The 20,851-nt window shown below is 38.5% G+C and overlaps 1 protein-coding gene across 5 annotated transcripts in view; it reads left to right on the forward strand.

Moving 5' to 3' along the window:
* MTUS1 (microtubule associated scaffold protein 1) overlaps positions 1–20,851 on the forward strand; it is a 122,198-nt gene that overhangs the window by 39,539 nt on the left and 61,808 nt on the right. For 2 of the 5 annotated variants that reach the window (XM_021694109.1, XM_021694110.1), the window contains exons 4-6: positions 273–434; positions 9,768–9,902; positions 12,817–12,855. In XM_021694109.1, coding sequence (XP_021549784.1) covers positions 273–434; positions 9,768–9,902; positions 12,817–12,855 — 336 coding nt within the window. Of the gene's footprint in view, positions 1–272; positions 435–2,319; positions 2,510–9,767; positions 9,903–12,816; positions 12,856–20,851 lie in introns of those variants that run through there. The other 3 variants (XM_044912826.1, XM_021694111.1, XM_021694112.1) reach the window with 3 other exon arrangements.

The raw sequence follows: 20,851 nt of genomic DNA on the forward strand, positions 1-20,851 counted from the left end.
TGTTTTGATCTGTCTCTCTGTTACACAAGACCTGAGTTAATTACTCCAGCTTACAGCTTACAGCTACCCTTCACATATCCTGATGGTCTCATCATTGCCTCTGCTCTTCTGCCTCTAAATCATCAAAAATACAAAAAACATGTCTACGTGAAGATTGCATGATTCCGAATATTCAGTTTGTACTTTGACTCAGTAGTTAGTGCAGGAGATGAGGTTTTTAAGCTTAAAGCTTTCAAAATAAAGTAGAAACTTTTTTTTTCTTTAATCCCAAGGAAAACCTACATCCTCGAAAAATGCACAGCCATCTCGAGTGAATTTGCTTAGACCACTTCCTAAATGCAAAGCATCTTTGAAAAGTTCTGCGCTGAGGAGGACGGGAAGCACCTCCTCTATTACCAGCACCCACAGTGATCTGAGCACTTACAGCAATAATTGTAAGTCGGTCTTCTGTCTAACTTCTAGGATCATTGAGACCGTAGGTATAAGAAAAGACTAATGTGCTACAAATAATTACTAGAATTTTGATTCTGTGATTTAGGGGGAAATAGGAGCACTGCTTCTCCTGTGGACTTTCTCAAAAAGTTTGTCAGGAAAAGCAAATTCTTCAAATGACACTCTTTTTTGATGAATGCATATTCAGTGCTGTGAAACACTGAACTATTTATGTGTTGAAGGTACCTGGCTTTTTTTTTTTCTTTTTGCATGGAGAATTCTAAATTGTATCATTTGAAGCAATGGTGTTTTTGGTTTGTTTAAGGAAGGAGAGCAATCTAGGGGCTATTGGAACCCAACTGGAAATCAGAAGAGAGAGAACTTCAGTGTGATTTGCTTTATAAAAGACTATATTTTGTCGATGTATGTTTTATAATCTTATATTTTGGATGCTAGAGTCAGTATAATATGACTAGTATAACTTCAAGCCTAATTTTAAGTAATTTAAACTCAATATTTCTAAAGGTTTTAGTTAAGGTAAATTCTGTTTTCTGAGTGTAAAATGGGTGACTTCATTGAGCTATCTTTTTCATTCGAAAGATGTATTTGGTCTAAGTATTTGCTCATTTCCTTTCTAAATTTCCTCACACCATCATTGACAGATTTATTAATTTGAACAGCTGTGGAGTGTCTGCTGGGTACGGGCACCATGATAGATGCTGTGAGGGATATGGGATGTAAAAGAAGTGGCCCTTATCTAAAAGGTGGTTGAAGAGGATATTTACCTGGATAACTAGAATACCAGATAAAATAAGATTATTAAGCGTGAGGTGGAAAGGAGGGAAGTTCTCTGCTTTAAGGAGGGATCAATTTGTTTCTTTCTAGTGCTGGAACAAGGACAAAGTGGAGTCCTAGTTATTGAACCTCTGGGTGTGGAGCGCTATTATAAGGTTGCCATAAATTCTTCCTTTTTTTTTTTTTTTCTTCTTTCTCAAATACCTTCTGCCACTGCCCTGATTGTGTATATGAGGTGAGCGAGTGAGGCTCAGAGAGGTTTTCGCTGGCCCAAGGGCACTCAGCCAGCATGGGACAGAATTGAGAGTGTGATTGTGTGGAGGAGAAGGCTTTGAATTAATGGCCGAATTAATGAGCACATTTCCGAGAGGTCACTTAGCAGCAGTAGTTTGTCTCACGTGATAGTAAGTAGCTGTGTCCTGGAAACTTTGTGAATATTAAAATGTGTTACTTAAAATTAAAAAGGCTTCTTATCCGCTTATTGTTCCACTTTTAAAGTTGTGGCATAAAATAGGAAAGGTTTGCATGTAGCCAGGAATGTCCTGTGGATTTGGAAAGGGAATTCACACATGTATTATTTTAAGGTTATTTCCCTTGCAGCTTTCTCTGTTTGCGGTGTGAATTTTAAAAACAAACTGCCAAAGCAGAATCACCAGCGAGCTCTCCGAGAGCCGTGTAGCAACGGAATTTGTGACCCTTGGAAGCAGACACATTCGGTGGTGGCGCTCTCCAGCCTTTTCCATTGACAGCCATGTTGACTTGGCCACCGTTTCAGTACTGTGTCTGACTCTCCGAAGGAGGTTGTAAAGTGCTTTTGTCCGTTCCTTTTTGTCTTGTAACAAAGGGGTTTACCGTATACCCACAGAGCCTGCCTAGAGGTGGATGCGTCCCTGTTGCAGATGAAGCATTCAAATCAATGAGTCTTTTCTTACTTTGATTTGCTAGCTGGTTTAATCTGTTTTGTGTAGTGCCTTGGAGCTTCCAGGTTTTTTTTTTTTCCCTCCATTCTAATTCACTAAGAGCAAGCATGAGGGATAGGAGAGTGAACATGGCTGCAGTTTTTCCTGCTTAAGATTGCTTTGATCTTTTTAAATGACTGTACCAGGAGGATTTCGCAGTTGTACAGAGACGGATATTTCTTCAAAAATATTTATCAATTCTACACTCACCCCACCGGCTGGTTCAGAGAGGCACTATGATGCTACCTTATTGACACTGCTCGTCCTGGGATCCTACAGCCTTTGTATAGTTCCTTTGTTAGCCACGCTTACTGGGAAAAGAAGTAGGTCGACGATTTCTGGTTTGATTGTTTTCTTTGTAAGCATGCTTAAATTTTACTCAATAAATTGATTTAGCATCTCTTGATTGTTATTTTTTATAACTTGTAATTTGTGGATTGTAATATTGGCATATTTACATATAAGTTGTGAGTGGTTCTAAATAGAATCAATTTTATTCTATATTTTCTGTGTTTTCAGACTTAATATAATTCAGTGGCATTGTCGGCATGCCGAGTACATGAAATGACCTTATTATTAAAGACTGGTCTCATTTCTGATTAAATAAGCAGTAGTTTTGTGTATGTAGCTTATAGTTGTATGAGTACAGAAAAATATTTTCCTAGAATTAAAACATCACTTCTTTGATTATTTTACTCATTATATTCAAAGATATTAAAGATGCGTACCTTTTAAAGATTACTTTAAGACATGAAAATCATTTTGAACTGAATTTTTTCCTATTTCTGATAATGATGGGTCATGTGAGGAAATCTTTTGATAACCGTTTGGATTCATACTGAGTTAAGCATTTAAACCCCTTTCAAGAGTGTGTTCTTGCTTTGCTGCTCATTTCTTTGTATTTGCACAGTAGCTTCTCTGTCAAATGTGCTCGTGCATAGAGTTTAAACATTCATAAGCTCTCCCAGACTCCGCTAAAGTCCAGTTTTTAAGATCATTGGATAAAAATATATATTGTAGGTCTTGAAGAGAGTTGATGGTTTGAGGGCCATTGTGTATGTGTGGAAGGAAGCCTTTAGTGAGTGTGTAATTTTGCCCCCTTACCGAATGTGAAATCCAAAGGCTTCCTTCTTCCCGTTTGGCCACACACACACACACAAATATGTTTATTTTTGAGAGACAGATGGTGAGGGGGGGAAATGCAAGAGATGCACACTAAAGCTGTTTGTACTCTTTTGGAATTTAGGAGAACAGGAGGGTAGCTGAAGAAGTGGAGTATTCTTGATCTTGGCCTTCATGGCCAGCCCTGGCTTAGCTGGTGTGATACATAGAAAAGGGCGTTCACCTCAGACTCCTCCTAGTGTTCCTGCCAACTCTTGGGAAGGTGGATGATCTTCCACTGTCTTAGCCTCAGGATCCTCACCTGAGGAACAGGAGGGCAGTACTACATCATCTTAAAAATCCTTGTAGCAAAAATGTTTCTGACCACTTCGATTTCCTTCACCAATAAGATGGTGTCTAATAGTTTGGAAGGTGGGTGTTTGAGTTGTTGAGGTGATCAAGCTGATAGAAGGATTCCTCTTATTTACCTGCAGGGTGATGGCGAGTGAGTATTATCTCACCTGCCCACACTGGTCAGTTGGTCAGAAGTACCTGGAGTAGATTGTTGAAAGGTTTTCAGGCTGCTTCCAGGGTTGGAGCAAAAGTTTGTGTTTGACTAGTGATGTCTGCCATAGGTAAGGAAGGGGATGTGAGGCAGTGGATATACTCTGGCTCTGTATCACACACTTAATACTTATGCACATCCAAATAGACTATTAAATAAGAAAATGCTATTATCTAGACTGGCATTAATTTTGTCTTCATTTTTGCAGTGTTTTTCTGGGGATATATAGGAGACATTCTTGTTACTACCCAGTTGAGTAACTTTGCTTTTGGAATTTGGAAGTGTAGACTTCAGTAGTGACTTGATTTCAAGTCAGGTGGGCAGATGATCTGGCACAGTAGGTAGCCTTATACAGATTGACAAAAAGAACTCCAGAAATAAGCAGAATGTTGGCTCTGCATATATACATAGCTCAGTAAACAAAACTAATGCTAGCCAGATGCTAGAATGTAGTATGAAATGTTAGTTTGCAAATAAGTCTGGAACAATGAGAAGCCCTTCTGTAATAAGAAAATAATTTCTTTTGCCTAGGCTTCTCTGAGAATCTCTTTGTACTCTCTTCAGACTCCATTATCTCTCTTACTCTCTTTCACTTGAATCACACTTGGACTATGGGGAAATGAAACCAAGGATTCCAGAGAATCTATTTTTCTGGCATAATTGAAGCCACTAGAACCAAGGATCGCAACAGAACAGGGGCAATTTTAAATTGTTATTACAGCTGCTGGGACCCGGGCGACCTCATGTGGGATATCACATATTGACTCTTCAGACAAACTGTCGCTCAGGGATCGTGGCCCCTGTCGCACTGTGCTGAGGACAATTTTGAGGATGCCTGTGGCTTCAGTGGGACTATAATAGAAAAACCTACAGTTCTTCCCTCCTATATCGGGAAGAGCCAGTCCTTCCTTCTGTGTGTCTCCTTGACTCTCACACTGGTACCCCACTCACAATACTTCACTCTGGTCACCAGATGTGTGGCAGTTTCTACCACAGCCAGCGATTTCTTGGGTGGTCTTCAATCCTGACACCATCTACTGGAGATGGCAGCAGATCCCACAGGTTAAGGGCTCACTCCTGCAAGACTGGCCCCAACCCCCTTCGGATGCCAGTCACAAGTCCAGGTTGTCAGCTGTACTTCTCACCAACCAGCTGTAAATGGGAGATTCCAACGGCTCCTATCTTGGGTATGATAAATATGCTAGAGCCACACACAAAACTGAAGTAAACATTTACTTACTAATAAATGCCAAGTTATTATAAGAGGGTGTAGCAGAGGATACAGGTAAACATCTAGATGGAATTGATGCATAGAGCAAGGTATGCAGGAAGGGTGAAGAGTGTGCATCCCTTCTGCAGGTGTGCACCAATTCAGAAGCTCTCCCATCTCCATAGTTGGAGATTTTTATGGAGGCTTCCATAAAAGGGCCTGATTGATCCTTAAGTTCATTTTTAACCCTTTGCCCTCCTCAAGAAAATGGAGGGCGGGGCCAAAAATTCCAGGAGTCTAACCATGGCTTGGTCTTCCCAGTGACTAGCCCCCATCTGGGAACCCACACAGAATCACTTCATTAGAACAAAAGATACTCCTGTCACCAAAGAAGTTAAAAGGATTTCAGGAGATTTGTGCTGGGAAATGGGGGCAGAGACCCAATATATATTTTCTATTATCTCACAGGTACTGAGTACCATATTTGTTTAGTGAGGGCCCTGTGAGAGCATGTGTACCATTTCCAAACTTGATTTTCAAACCCACTCATTTATATAGAGAGAGATGAAGGGACTCATAGCTAGGCAGTGGCCAAGTCAGGACCAGAACTCAGAGATAATGGATTCCATTCCATTACTTGAAATTATGGGCACTTTTTCCACCAAACAGTTTATTATTTGGATATAATAGCTCTGGACAAGGGAAAATTGAGATACCATCAGGATACCCAATCAGCTGCCATGGTAGGAACTGAAATAGAGGGCAGGAAAAATATTTTCAGGATATCATGCCTCATAGAGAAGTACATCCTTCAAGTGGGGTTTACTAGAAAGCAATGCACCAACAGAGTATTTAGGGGATTGAAAGATGGGTCATTGTTGGTCATAAAAGTGTGTGCAGCTCAGCATGGTTTGTTCCCACCACTAGTGAACTGGGAAAGAGTAAAAGTGGGAAGTGTGTACAGTAGATGATCAGAGAGAGGGAGTGTGGGTGTGTGTGTGTCTGTCTGTCATTGTACCTGGTCAAACTCAGAAATTTTATCCTTGTATATGGATTTTGACCCTCCCATGTTGGGAAGTTGATGATAGATCTGGTGCTGGATCCAGTGTTTATGCTGAACCTGACAAGTAGCATTTTGTTTCCGGGACAACACCTCCTGTCTGTGTGTGACAGAAAGCCAAGGGACAGGAGTATTGTGCCTCGTGAGACTTTTGTCTTGTGCTTTAGTGAAAAATCCTTTTAGTCTGTTCTTTGGAAACTGAAGATCCTTTGTTTTTAAAGCTGAGAAATGAAAAGTATGAATGAATTTGGGATCATACGATTTTATATTAGGTCTATAAATTAAACTCAGTTCAATTTTTCAAAATCTGAATAGGTGACTTATTTGCTCCTGATGAATTTAAAAAAATGTTTCAAGAAAAGTAAGACTGAAATCCAGATTGTCAGAATACATGGTTAAGACTTTAATAATATCATTTACTTCTTTTGAAATTTTGATTTAGCAAAAGTAAAAATGCAAATTGAAACCCAATATTCATTTTATATGAAAACCTAAAAGATATGCTCTATAAAATTTTGCTTCTGTTAAGACCGTGAAGTCCTTTCCCACCCATCCTTAAAAAAGTTATGTTGAATTTTACAGTAGTAGTCTCTTCAGTACTATCATTTACATTAGCTCCCTGTAATTTTCAGCTTGACAAAGACCAAGTCTTTGGGTTCTGGGGAAAGAGAATTGGAAAGAAGGTAGGAAACTGACAGAAATCTCTCAGTAGGAGGGAAGACTCTGTGTTGATCTCACCTAATATGGGAAATGTTATATGGGCACAGGAAGAACGAACAGATGGCTCGTTGTAGAGTGATTTGACGTAGATCAGGGAGAATAACAGCATGTCTTTACAGGTTTAACTGACATCTATAAACACTGTTCTAGGAGTTAGGATAGTATAACCTAGTGAAAAATTTCTGTCTTTATATTTATAACATAGTTATACATAAGGTAGACTCACCCTTTTCCAGTGTGAGGTGAAGAAAGGAATCAAGGTTGGTAATGAAGAAATTTATGATTATGTGTTGAGTATTAGAATAGAGCTGGATGTTTAGAACTAGGAGTTGAACATCATTGAGAAACAATAAAAAAAATCCAGTTTGGGTTGGTGGCAGGGGAATTAATCTTGGGAACCAGGCAGTGAATGAGTACACCTGTAGATTTCCCCTCTGGCCCAGTGAGTCTGTGGTGATATAAAAATGCCAGTGGTTTGTATGGTTAGCAAGGGGACATGGATAAAAAGATTAACTTTTATGGGGAAAAGGGACCAGAAAACTTTCCAAGTATTTTCTTTTTTTTTTTTTAGATTTTATTTATTTATTTGACAGAGAGCGAGCACAAGCAGGGGGAGCGGCAGAGGGAGAGGGAGAGGGAGAAGCAGGCTCCCTACTGAGCAGGGAGCCCAACATGGGGCTTGATCCCCAGGTCCTGGGATCATAACCGGAGCTGAAGGCAGACGCTTAACCAGCTGAGGCACCCAGGCGCCCCTCCAAGTATTTTGTTTGGATTTTTTTTTCCTTGGATATGAAGAGAAAAGGACCAACTGCTGGGTTTACACTCTTGAGTGTTGTGTAACGTGGTAATCTCTTAGGAAAAGCCAAACAGTAATGTTAAAAATCCTTATAGGAGCTAAGCTTCTGGGCAGTGTATTTTTTCAAAGATGATTCAGTTATAGAGAATGGTGAATTTAGAATGGTGTTTTAAGGAAATGCTGATTTTTTTTTTTCCTTAGGTCATTACTGCTAATTTTTTTTTTAATACCACTTAATGAGGTTTGCAGTCATTTGTTTCGATCTTTACATGCTAGTACTATTTTTCTTTTTCCTTTTTTTTAAAAAGATTTTATTTATTTGACAGAGACACAGCGAGAGAGGGAACACAAGCAGGGGGAGTGGGAGAGGGAGAAGCAGGCTCCCCACTGAGCAGGGAGCCCGATGCGGGGCTCGATCCCAGGACCCTGGGATCATGACCTGAGCCAAAGGCAGACGCTTAACAACTGAGCCACCCAGGCGCCTGGTGCTGGTACTATTTTTCAAACCTTCACTATGAGGGTTTTGATGCTTCTGAGATTTTAAAATGTAGACTCCCCCTGCCCAAAACACTGAAATAAATGATGGTAATGGTGTTACATTCCTAAAGTAGCCACAAAGCCCACTAAACTATACCGTAGCAGAGGAACACTATTTCCTAGGACCTCATTATGGATCAAATAATTCCTTCAGTGAAAACATAATATGAAAATGCATTCTCATTTGGAGTTCAGAGTGTAGGAAACAAGCCCTGTTCCTTTCCTTGTCCTCTGCCCTTTTCCCTGCCCCAAAAGACAAATACAAATCTTAAGAATTCTATAGAAGGTTTGGTTTCCCTTTATAATCCAACGGGAAACCAGCCATAAACGTGAAGAGGAAATGCACAATTTTGGAAGAACCTATATAAATACAGGCTACACAGTTGCCTCAAGCAACTGAAAGACACTTAGTTTTTGTTTGTTTTGATACTTAGTTTTTTGATGCTGAAGGGCTTTGGTCATTACTGGGCAAAAGCAGAAATAAGAGTAAGCAAACATCTACTTCAGGCTTTGCTATAACTGTTTCTCCATGGTTTCAGATTGTGGTTCTGATAGAAATCAACCAGTTGATCACCATTATTTTTTTAAAGCTGTGTCCTTTATTCTGAAGTCTCACTGTCGATTGACGTGCTAAGTTTGTCTCCTGAGTCCTAATGAAGAACCGGAGGCAAAATCAGAGACTGTAGCAAAATGGCAAGTGCCCTTTCCAGGGTTCATGGGCCTGTTACACTTAATTTTTCCCTCTAACTTTGACCCTGACAGGTTTCCTGGAAAATATTGTAGGTCTGCTTCTGTGGCAGCGCCCTTGGCCTAGTTAACTGTAGTGGACTCAGAATTTCAGAGCACAGCCTAAGCAGAGTTGGTGAGCACCACAGTTTCTCCAAAAATTGTTGAGTCATTCTTTTAGTGCCTGGAAACGATTTGTGTTTTCTTTCTGGGAGGATTCCCATGTGAGTAGAGAGGAAAGATTGACCTGCCACATCAGAGGTGGTTTTCATTATTTAGGTGGGATTTGCTTTTATGTGTTCACTTTGGGACTTAGGCACCTCTGTTCCAGGGCAGATGGGAGAGTTTTTACCTCCTGGCTGGAGCAGGGGAGGAGCAGAACCAGATCTCAGCTTTGTAGCTACCAAGGAATTTGTGTGTTATTGTTCTCACATTAGTAGCACAGCTGGCTGCCTGTGTTTATTATTATTATTAGCTTATTGACACATCTGCCTTGTCCTCATGGAGATGGATGCTCTTCATCGCTGCACCTTGGGCATGCTTATTACATGGCACGGGATGGCCATAGAATTTATCTTCCAACTTTTATTTGGGATGAAAGTTCAACTGGACAAGATACATCAACTTGGATTATGCCAGGATGTATAGTCACTTTGTGTTTTTGTTTTTTGGGTTGTTTCTTTTTTTTCCATACGGTCACTCTGGATGTAGCATTTACCTTGCATCTCTGCGGACAGGAGCTACATGTCTGGCACGTTGTAGGTGCTTAGTGAGCACTTACTGATTCATGAAGGAAGGAATAAGTTGTGGAAAATTGATGCTATATTTATCTATAAAATGAAATGTACTCTTCTCTCTTGTTGCAGCTGGTAATGCTGCAGTCATCAAGTATGAGGAAAAACCTCCCAAACCAGCATTTCAGAATGGTTCCTCAGGATCCTTATATTTGAAGCCTTTGGTATCCAGAGCTCATGCACACTTACTAAAAACTCCTCCAAAAGGTATGTTCCTCATTGCAGAGAGTTAAATTTTGGCAGCGAGGTTCATAGGACTTTGAACGGTTATTTACAAAGAGTCTCTCTGAAAAAAGACACATACTACATTTTTACCATAAAGGATATCTTCTGAGAGTCCATAGGTTCTGTAGCTAAAACTTGATGCCCATAAATCAAGAGATAAAACACAGGTATAAGGTAAAAATAAATGAGACTTCCAGAGTTAAATTATTCTAAGATAGTGATCTAGAACCATGAGACAGAAATGAATAATTTACTTCCCACCTTTGGTCCAAACCATGTTCTTTTTTTCTGTTCTTTCTCATCTCCCTCTTTGTATTACTCACTTAGTAATTGCTTTGGCTGTGAAGAACTTTCAGGTTTACAAAATGTGTGGTATATACTTACTATACAATGTTTTCATGCAGCTTTATCACCAAATCTGAAGTGGATTTTCAAGCACATTAGAAGTTGGATTCGTGCTTAGTGAATTGAAAGACTGCTTAACTGAAAGAATTATGAATGAGAAACTTGAAATAGAATATGTGACCCATATTCGGGGTGGTGTGTGTTAGTTTTTTTAAGAAAAGTATTTTATTTACACTACTAGTAGATCTCAGCTACTATAGTTACTCTGGGATATAACCATCTTATCAATAACAGGAAAAGTATTTTCCAGTATTTCAGTTTTAACAGAAGGAAATTGCTTAGTTACAGAGTAAGAGACAATTAATGATTTTGGCAGGCAGGGGGGAAATAAAAAATATGTATATCCCTTACCCTGATATCTAGGTTAAGATATAGCTAATGAATTTTCTTGATTTCTATTAGTCATAAAAACAAAGGAAAAATAGATAGCAAATATATTCTTAATAGACAATTTCAATTAGAAGACAGGAGTTAATGAAAACAGCACAATGGTTTGTATGAGTGAACTGATAAGGAGGCAAGAGAAGTATGCAAAACTGGTCAGATAACATATTGTCAAATAGAACAAGAATATCTGCCTCGATGACACCATTTACAAGCAGTCATTTGACTTTCACACAACTCAGATTTACCTTACATTCAAGGGAAATTACAGGTCAGTAGGTTATGCTCCTGAGTTGTAGTTAAGAACCCCTTTTTTTTTGCCTGTAAGAATTAGCCTTTTTATTTTATTTTATTTTTTTTTGAAGATTTTATTTATCCATTTGACAGATATCGAGAGAGAGCACCAGCAGGGGGAGCAGCAGGCCGAGGGAGAGGGAGAAGTAAGATCCCCGCTGAGCAGGGAGCCCGACGTGGGGCTCCATCCCAGGATCCTGGGATCATGACCTGAGCCACCCCGGTGCCCCTTAAATAAGTTTCTAATGCATCAGATTACCCAATGCTGGAATGACATTCTTGCTGGAATGACATCAGTATGTAAATCTGCAATTTTTATTAATGATGATAAGGCCCCGGCATCTACACATACACCAGTAACTGAAAAGGGATGTCAGACTTTGATGCTAAATAACTTCCAGAGAATTGGAACTCTGTGATTCCACTGATAACGTTATGGAATAGGGAACTCCAGTTTTCTAATACGTCTTGCTGTTGAATTTGCAGGCTTTTGTATCACAAACATTTTACTTGAGTGGGGATGAATGATTTTCATTTATAATGGCCACATATTTTTTTAAAAGATTTTATTTATTTATTTATTTATTTATTTATTTATTTATTTACTGAGAGAGAGAGAATGACAGAGAGGGAGGGAGCACAGTGGGAGGGGCTGAGGGAGAGGGAGAGAGAATCTCAAGCAGACTCCTAAGCATAAAGCCTGACATGGGGCTCGATCTCATGACCCTGAGATCATGACCTGAGCTGAAACCAAGAGTCTGACACTTAACCAGCTGAGCCACCCAGGTGCCCCCCCTAATGGCCACATATTTTAAGAGATTATGGTCTCTGTGAAATTCTACAGATGGGTAGAATGTGGCAGCTTTTCTAACTAGTAATCTGCAGATGATGATGCTCTAGAAATGACCATCTCTGGTCAAGTAGAAGTGCTCCTTGTTTCTTTTAGTGACTTATCTTTGTAGCTCTGTACGTATTACCACTACTTGTATTTTTGGTCAGATTTATTAATGTATAATTGACAAATAAAATTGTAGTATGTTTGGTGATTTGATATACATACACATTGCAAAAGGATCCCCTGGTTGTGTTTCATATTGTGTCAGTTTGGAGAAGCAGCTTCAGTATTCTTTCCATCCTAGCTGAATAGCAAGTGAATTGGATTTAATGCCTGGCAATTTAGAAATCACACACTAGGGACTGTCTTTCATAAATACCCTGCCTATTTTGCTCTGTCAGCAGTGGAATGACATCAACTGTGTAATATGGGTGTAAATTCAGTACTGTTAACATTTGCACTCCGGCTGTTCTTGACTGAAAAAATACTCTAGTTTTCCTATCCTATTTAATTTGTGGCAATGAATTCATATCACCCTTAAACACTCATCCTGATGTTATTTGGAATATCATTTTATACCTAGAGTATACTTGATAAAGTTAATTGTATTTCAGTGGTATTTCTCATCTGGAACCTAAAATTTAGATAATGGATTGTTTTTGAAAATGTTTTTATTTTTTTATTTATTTTTTTAAAAGATTTTATTTATTTATTTATTTGAGAGAGAAAATGAGAGAGAGAGAGCACACATGAGAGGGGGGAGAGTCAGAGGGAGAAGCAGACTCCCCCCCCGAGCAGGGAGTCCGATGCGGGACTCGATCCCGGGACTCCAGGATCATGACCCGAGCCGAAGGCAGTCGCTTAACCAACTAAGCCACCCAGGCGCCCCATGTTTTTGAAAATGTTTTTAAATGGCTAATTTTTGTGTGCTATTTCACTCAAAATGTGTAATTTACAAATATTTCTTTTGTTTTTTAGGTCCCTCAAGAAAAAATCTATTTACAGCTTTTAATGTGGGTAAGTGACAACTTTAAATATGAAGGGAGAAAAAAAAGAATCTTTCTGTAAAGTCATGTTATCATTGCAAGTATTTAAATATATTTACAGTGATTTTTTTCACTATTTGGCTTAAAACAGAATTTCAGTTGTGGCACAAACTTAGCTGCTTATGGCTTGGATCAGCATAGGCTAAAACTTGGTCAGCATGATTAACAAGCGATCAGACACAAAAGGACATTTTATTAATAACAGATAATTTTAGTTTTTTAAAATGATTTTTTTAAATGTGATCTAATTTTCTGCAATAAATGCTCTTTTAAAATTGTATAGTCTTCCATTGCTAAATCTCAGCATCAGGTTTTAACACCTTTTAACGGTTCAGATTAACATTTTTCTGTTCTTTTTTACACTTCTACTGAACAAACTTGCATCGGTCTTTAAAACAGCTTCACCCATTTGAAGCACAACTGGGAATTTAAAAGTTTTGTCTCTTGAGAAGCCATAAAGATTCATGAAATGTATTCACTACAGTTCCTATATTTGATCTATAGCTAACCAGCCCCCATATATTACTGCATTGTCTCATTGAATACTCATTTATAAGACAGTTATGTGGCTTCTAAATGTGTTGAAGATTAGAACAGCAATTTAAAAGGGAGAAAGGACTTATAGCACATTGACTACAGTGTATCATTCTTGTGACCATGTTCGGTGCTAAGGGTACAATACTGAGCCAGAGATGAACAGGGCCTTCTCTTCAGGAAGCTAGGCAGGAGGTATAAGTTTGTGAGGCCCTGTATTTAGGAAGTAATTAAAGTAGGGTGGATATATTAATAAAGGGAATAACTAATATCCTTGATGTTTCCAAGCTCTGTCCAGTTTCTCAGCTTAATCAAACAGGGATGTGTGAGGGAATTATATCATAATTGTTAACCTTTTGTAAGTTCTTTTTTTTTTTTTTAAAGATTTTATTTATTTATTTGAGAGAGAGAATGAGATAGAGAGCATGAGAGGGGGGAGGGTCAGAGAGAGAGGCAGACTCCCTGCTGAGCAGGGAGCTCGATGCCGGACTTGATCCCGGGACTCCAGGATCATGACCTGAGCCGAAGGCAGTCGCTTAACCAACTGAGCCACCCAGGCGCCCAACCTTTTGTAAGTTCTTAAAACTAAGGAAGACTCAACCATCCAGAGTGATTTAAATTCTAAAGGTTCCCCATAGCCTGAGTTTGAACATATTTTTACTAAATCTTTTCTAATTTAAAAAAGACACAAAAACTATTCTAAACACATTGAGATTTTTATTTTCTTTTGTTTTAAATTTCTAGTACATCCTGGTATTTGGGAGAGAAAGAGATCTAGCTAATATGCTGTAGAGTGATTTTATGTTACAAAATCAGATGACCTTTAATAGAAAGCTAGATGAACTCTATTTGAGAAACTTCCGGAATGTTTTCCGAAGTGACTGCACCATTTTACATTTCCACCACAGTGTATGAGGGGTCTAGTTCCTTCACATTCTTGCCAACACTTGATTTTATCTTTCTTTCTTATAGCCATTTTAATAGGGATGAGGTGGTATCTCACTGTGGTTTTGATTTGCATTTCCCTGATGGCTAATAATGTTGAGCATCTTTTCATGTGTTTATTGGCCATTTGTAGGTCTCCTTAGAGGAAACATTTATTCAAATCTTTTGCCCATTTAAAAATTATTTGTATTGTTGGCATTGTAGGAGTTCTTTATATATAACCTGAATAACCAGATCCTCATCAGAAAGATGATTTGCAAATATTTTCTTCCACTCTTTTCACTTTCTTAATAGGGCCATTTGAAGCACTAATATTTCCAATTTTGGTGAGGTCCAGTTAATTGATTTCTTTCTTTTGTCACTTAAGCCTTTGTTGTTGTTGTTTTAATTGAAGTATAGTTGACATAAAATATTTCAGGTATAGGATACAGTGAGCATTTATATACATAGCAAAATGATCACAATAAGTCTATCACCACACAAAAGTATTAAAATATTATTGACTATATTCCCAATGCTGTACTTAACATGCCTGTGATGTATTTATTTTATAACTGGAAGTTTATACCTTTTCATCTATTTGCCCATTCCCCCACCACCTTTCCCTCTGGCAACCACCACTTTGTTCTTGTACAGTTGACCCCTGAACAACATGGGTCTGAACTGCGTGGGTCCACTTATGCATGGACTTTTTTCAATAAATACAGTACAGTACTCTAAATGTGTTTTCTTTCCTTATGATTTTCTTATTAACGTTTTTTCTCTAGCTTACTTCATTGTAAGAATATAGTATATAATACATATAGCCTACAAAATGTGTGTTACTACACTCTTTATGTTATCAATAAGCCTTCCAGTCAACAGTAATCTAATAGTTAAGTTTTAGAGGAGTCAAAATTTGTATACAGATTTTCAACTGAGGGGGAGTGTCAGCACTCCTAACTCCTGGATTTCTCAAGGGTCAGCTGAATTTCTGAGTCCATTTGTTCATTTCTTTTCTTTTTTAGATTCCACATGTAAGTGAAATCATATGGTGTTTGTCTTTACCTGTCTGACTTGTTTCACTTAGGGTAATGCCCTCTAGGTCCATCTGTGTTATTGCAAATGGCAAAATCTCATTCTTTTTTATGGCTAAGTAATATTCCATCATGTATCTATACCACATACTCTTTATCCATTCATTTTTCGATGGACACGTAGGTTACTTCCACTTGGATATTGCAAATAATGCTGCACTGAACATAGGGGTGCATATATCTATTCAAATAAGCGTTTTCATGTTCTTCAGATAAATATCCAAAAGTGGAATTGCTAGATTGTATGCTATTTCTATTTTTTATTTGTTGAGGAACCACCATACTGTTTTCCATAGGGGCTGCACCAGTGAACATTCCCACCAATGGTGTATGAAGGTTTTCTTTTCCTCACATCCTCACCCATACTTGCTATTTCTTGCCTTTTCAGTAAGAGCCATTCTGATGGGTGTAGGGTAATATCTCATAGAGGTTATGACTTGCATTTCCCTGGTGATTAGTTATGTTGAACATCTTTCCATGTATCTGTTGTCCATCTATTATATGTCTTTGGAAAAATGTCTATTCAGTTCCTCTGCCCATTTTTTAATAGGACTCTTGGTTTTGTTTCATTTTTGGTGTTGAGTTGTGTAAGTTCTTCATATATTTTGGATATTAACTCATTATTGGGTATATCATTTGCAAATATCTTCTCCAATTCAGTGTGTTGCCTTTTCATTTTTTAATGGTTTCCTTTGTTGTGCAAAGCTTTTTAGTTTGATACAGTTCTAATTATTTATTTTTTCTTTTATTTCCCTTTGCTGAGGAAACAGATTCAAAAAATTGATAAGACTATGTTTTCTTTTAACTTTATTGTTTCAGGTCTTACATTTAGGTCCATTTACATTTAAACCATTTTGGGTTGACTCCTGGTAATGTTTTGAATAAAGGTGATGACCGTGGGCATCCTTGTCTTAGTCCTGCTCTTAGAGGAAAACTTTCAGCTTTTTACTGTTGAGTATGATGTGAGCTGTGAGTTTGTTATATATGGTCTTTATTATGCTGAGGTATATTCCCTGTATAACCATTTTCTTCAGAGTTTTTATCATAAATCAATGTTAAATTTTGTCAGGTGCTTTTTCTGCATCTATTGAGATAATCATTAGATATTTATCCTTCATTTTGTTAAGGTGGTGTATCATGTTGATTGATTTGTGGATGTTGATCCACCATTGCACATCTGGAATAAATCTCACTTGATCATGGTGTATGATCATTTTGATGTATTGTTGAATTTGGTTTTCTAACATACTGTTGAGGATTTTTGCATCGATGTTCACCAGGGATGGTGGCCTGTAATTTTAAGGCTACTGTTTCCTTACTGATTTTTGTCTGAATGATACCTACTTATGTAAGTGGAGTGTTAAAGTCCCCTGATCTTATTATACTATTGTCAATTTCTCCCTTTATGTCTGTTAATATTGGCTTTGTCTATTTAGGTGCTCCTATGTTGGGTGCATTGATGTTTATAATTTTTAAATTGTTTTTGTTGGATTGATCCCTTTGTTATGTAATTCCCTTCTTTGTTAGTCTTTGTTGTAAAGTCTACTTTGTCTGATATGAGTATTGCTATCCCAGATTTCTTTTTCTATTTGCATGGTAGATTTTTTTTATCCTTCACTTTTAGTATGTGTGTCCTTAGGTCTGAAGGGAGTCTTTTGTAGGCAACATATAGATGGGTCTTGTTTTTTCATCCATTCAACTAGCCTATGTCTTTGATTGGAGCATTTAATCCATTTACATTTAAAGTAATCATTGAGATACGTATTTATTGCCATTTTGTTGTTTTTGTAGTTCTTTTCTGTTGCCTTCTCCTTCTCTTGCTCTCTTCCTTTGTGTTTTGATGTTATTCTTTAGTGTTCTGTTTGGATTTCTTTCTCTATTTTTTGCTTATCTCTTATAGGTCTTTGGTTTGTGGTTATCGTGAGATTTATATATAACACCCTATATATATAGCAATTTTTTTTTTTTTTTTTTTAAAGATTTTATTTATTTATTTGACAGAGAGAGAGACACAGCGAGAGAGGGAACACAAGCAGGGGGAGTGGGAGAGGGAGAAGCAGGCTTCCCATGGAGCAGGGAGCCCGATGCGGGGCTCGATCCCAGGACCTGGAATCATGACCTGAGCCGAAGGCAGACGCTTAACGACTGAGCCACCCAGGCGCCCCTATATATAGCAATTTATATTAAGTTGGTGGTTACTTAAGTTTGAACATTTTAAGCACTATATTTCTACTCCCTCTCTCTCAGTGTTTGATGTACTTGATGTCATATTTTACATCTTTTTATTTTGGTATACCTGCTATAATTATTGTGGATACAATTGATTTTATTGCCTTTGTCTTTTAATCTTTATACTATTTTTATAAGTGATTGACCCACTATCTTTACCATATGTGTGCTTTTACCAGTGAGAGTTTTTTTCTTTCATTATTTTCTTCTGGTTATGACCTTTTCTTTTTTTTTCCTTAAGATTTATTTATTTTAGAGCATGAGCATGTGTGAGCAGGGGGAGGGGCAGAGGGAGAAGAAGAGAGAGAATCTCAAGCAGAGTGCAGAGCCTGACACAGGGCCAATCCCACAACCCAAGATCATGACCTGAGCCAAAATCAAGAGTCGGACACTTAACTGACTGAGTCACTCAGGTACCCCATGACCTTTTCTTCTTAAAAAAAGGTCTCTAATATTTCTTGTAAGGCCAACTTCATGGTGATGAACTTCTTTGACATTTGTTTGTCTGGGAAACTTTATCTCTTCTTCAATTCTGAATGATAATCTGGCTGGGGAGAGTCTTCTGGTTGTAGAATTTTTTTCTTTTTGGACTTTGAATATAGCATGCCACTTACTTCTGACCTGAGGTTTCTGCTGCAAAGTCAGTTGATAGTCTAATGGTGGTTCCCTTGTATGTAACTAATTGCTTTTCTCTTGCTGCTTTTAAGATTCTCTCCTTATCTTTCATTTTTTAAAAGATTTTATTTTTAAGTAATCTCTACAGCCAACATGGGACTTGAACTCTCACCTCTGAGATCGAGAGTTGCATGCTTTACCCACTAAGCCAGCCAGGTGCCCCTCCTTATCTTTCATTTTTTACATTTAATTATTAATGTGTTTTCTTGTCAACCTCTTGGGGTTCATCTTGTTTGGGGCTCTCTGTGCTTGCTGGACCTGGATGTCTGCTTCCTTCCTCAGGTTAGAAAAGTTTTGAGCCATTATATCTTCAAATAAGTTTTCTGTCCCTTTCTCTGTCATTTCTCCTTCTGGGACCCCAGAATACAAATGTTAGTATGCTTGATATTGTCATATAGGTTTCTGAAACCATCCTCATTTAAAAAATGTTTTTTTCTTTTTGCTGTTGAGCTTGGATCATTTCCACTCTTCTGTCTTCCAGGTCACTAATCTGTTTTTCTGCATTCTCTCATCTGCTGTTGATTCTCTCTAGTGTGTTTTTCATTTCAGTTATTGTATTCTGAGCTAGAGTTGTTTTTTTAAGTTAGCTATCTCCTTGTTGAAGTTCTCCCTCTGTTCCTCCATACTTCTCTTCTGTTAGATGTATTTATGAACATTATTTTGATCTCTCTATCAGATAGATGGCTTATCTTTGTTCTTTTTCTGAGGTTCTGTCTTGTTCCTTTGTTTGAAAGATATTCCTGTCTCCTTGTTTTGCCTAACTATCTATGTTCGTTTCTCTGTATTAGGTAGATCAGTTATGTCTCCTGGTCTTGAAGGATTGGCTTTATGTAGAAAGTGTCCTATGGGGCCCGGAAGCACAGTCCCCCCTGGTCATCAGAATCAGGCATGCCATGGTGTCTCCTTTTTTGGGCTTTGTGTTCATTCCTCTTTCATTTGATCACTATTTTTGTGGACAAATCAGTGGGTAGGGCTGGTCCCCCTCCAATTCCTGGCAGGAGCTGCTTTAGCAGGGCATCATTCTGTCTGAGGCTGCCTGCTGGTGTTGCATGTAAAAGCTTCTTGGATCGTGGGGCGAGACTGGTCCCATCAGGGTTCTCCTGCTGGGTGAGGTAGGGCTGGAGTCACTTTGTCTTCTGTTATGGGTGTGTTGAATATGGTACCTCCACAGAGGAGTGTGGGGTAGGGCAAGTGGTGCTGGTAGTGTAGATGGAGAGTGTTAGAACTGGTACCCACCAGTGTTAGGCCAGCTAGACAGGAGGGCAAGAAATGGCACCAGCTAGCACTTCTGTCATGGAGAAGTTCCTGCAGATCCCTGCTCCTTCAGCACATACCCTAAAATTAGTCAGCAAATCTCATTCATGTGTGGCCCAGGTGCTTTTCAAACTGCTGCTTTGCTATGTCTCAGAGCAAGTAAGTTTGTGCACAGGCCTTTTGAGAATGGAATCTTGGTTTTCTGTAGCCCTCCAGTTCTCCCAGAGTTCAGCTTCATTGATATTCAATGAGGGACTCGTTTCCGGGTGCCAGGCCCTCAGGGTGGAGGTGCCCAATGTGGGGCTTGAACCCCTTGCTCCTCAGGGAGGATCTCTGGGGCTGTGATAGCCCTCCTTCTTGTGTATTGTTGTGCTGGAGGTATGGGTCCCATAGAAACTGTGTCTCTACCCCTCCTGTCCTTCTTGATGTTGCTTTTCCTTTATAGCTTTGTCTGTGGAAGAGCTGTTCTGCTAGTCTTGAGGGCATTCTCAGAGAGTTGTCGTATATGTAGTTGAAGGCTTGATGTGTCTGGGGGAGCTCAGGATTCTCCTACTTGGCCACCTTGATCCTCTCTCTGATTCTGATGTTCTGTGGAAGAAGCCATTGATTGATGCAAGGTCATAAAGATTTATGTCTATATTTTCTTATAAGATTTTTATACTTTAAGCTCTTACACTTAGGCCTGTGATCCATTTTAAGTTAATTTTTGTAAATGAAATAGAGGGTCCAGCTTCATTCTTTTACATGTAGATATCCAGTTGTCCCAGCACCATTTGTTGAAAACACTAATCTTTCCATCATTGAAATGTCTTGGCACCTTTGTTAAAAATAGTTGCCTATAAATGTAAGAATTTATTTCTGGACTCTCAAATCTATTGCATGGATCTATGTGTCTCTCTTTGCTAATACCACACTGTTGCTTAGTGTGGTATATAATAAGCTTTGACATCAGGAAGTGTGAATTTTCTAACTTGTTCTTTTTCAAGATTCTTAGGCCTATTCTGGGTTCTTTGAATTTCTATATGAACTTTTGGGTCAGTGTCCATTTCTGCAAAGAAGTCAGCTGGGATTTTGGTAGAGATTGCGTTGAATCTGTGGATGAATTTGTGGTGTATTACCATTTTTACAATATCAGGTATTTTGAGCCATGAATATGGAAGGGCTTCCCTTTTAGTTAGAGCTTCAGTTTCCTTCAATAATTTTTGTAATTTTCAAAATACAAGTTTTACAGTTCTTTTGGTGAGTATTTGTATG

The sequence above is a fragment of the Neomonachus schauinslandi genome, chromosome 2, assembly GCF_002201575.2.
Source record: "Neomonachus schauinslandi chromosome 2, ASM220157v2, whole genome shotgun sequence".
NCBI classification, from domain to species: Eukaryota; Metazoa; Chordata; class Mammalia; order Carnivora; family Phocidae; genus Neomonachus; species Neomonachus schauinslandi.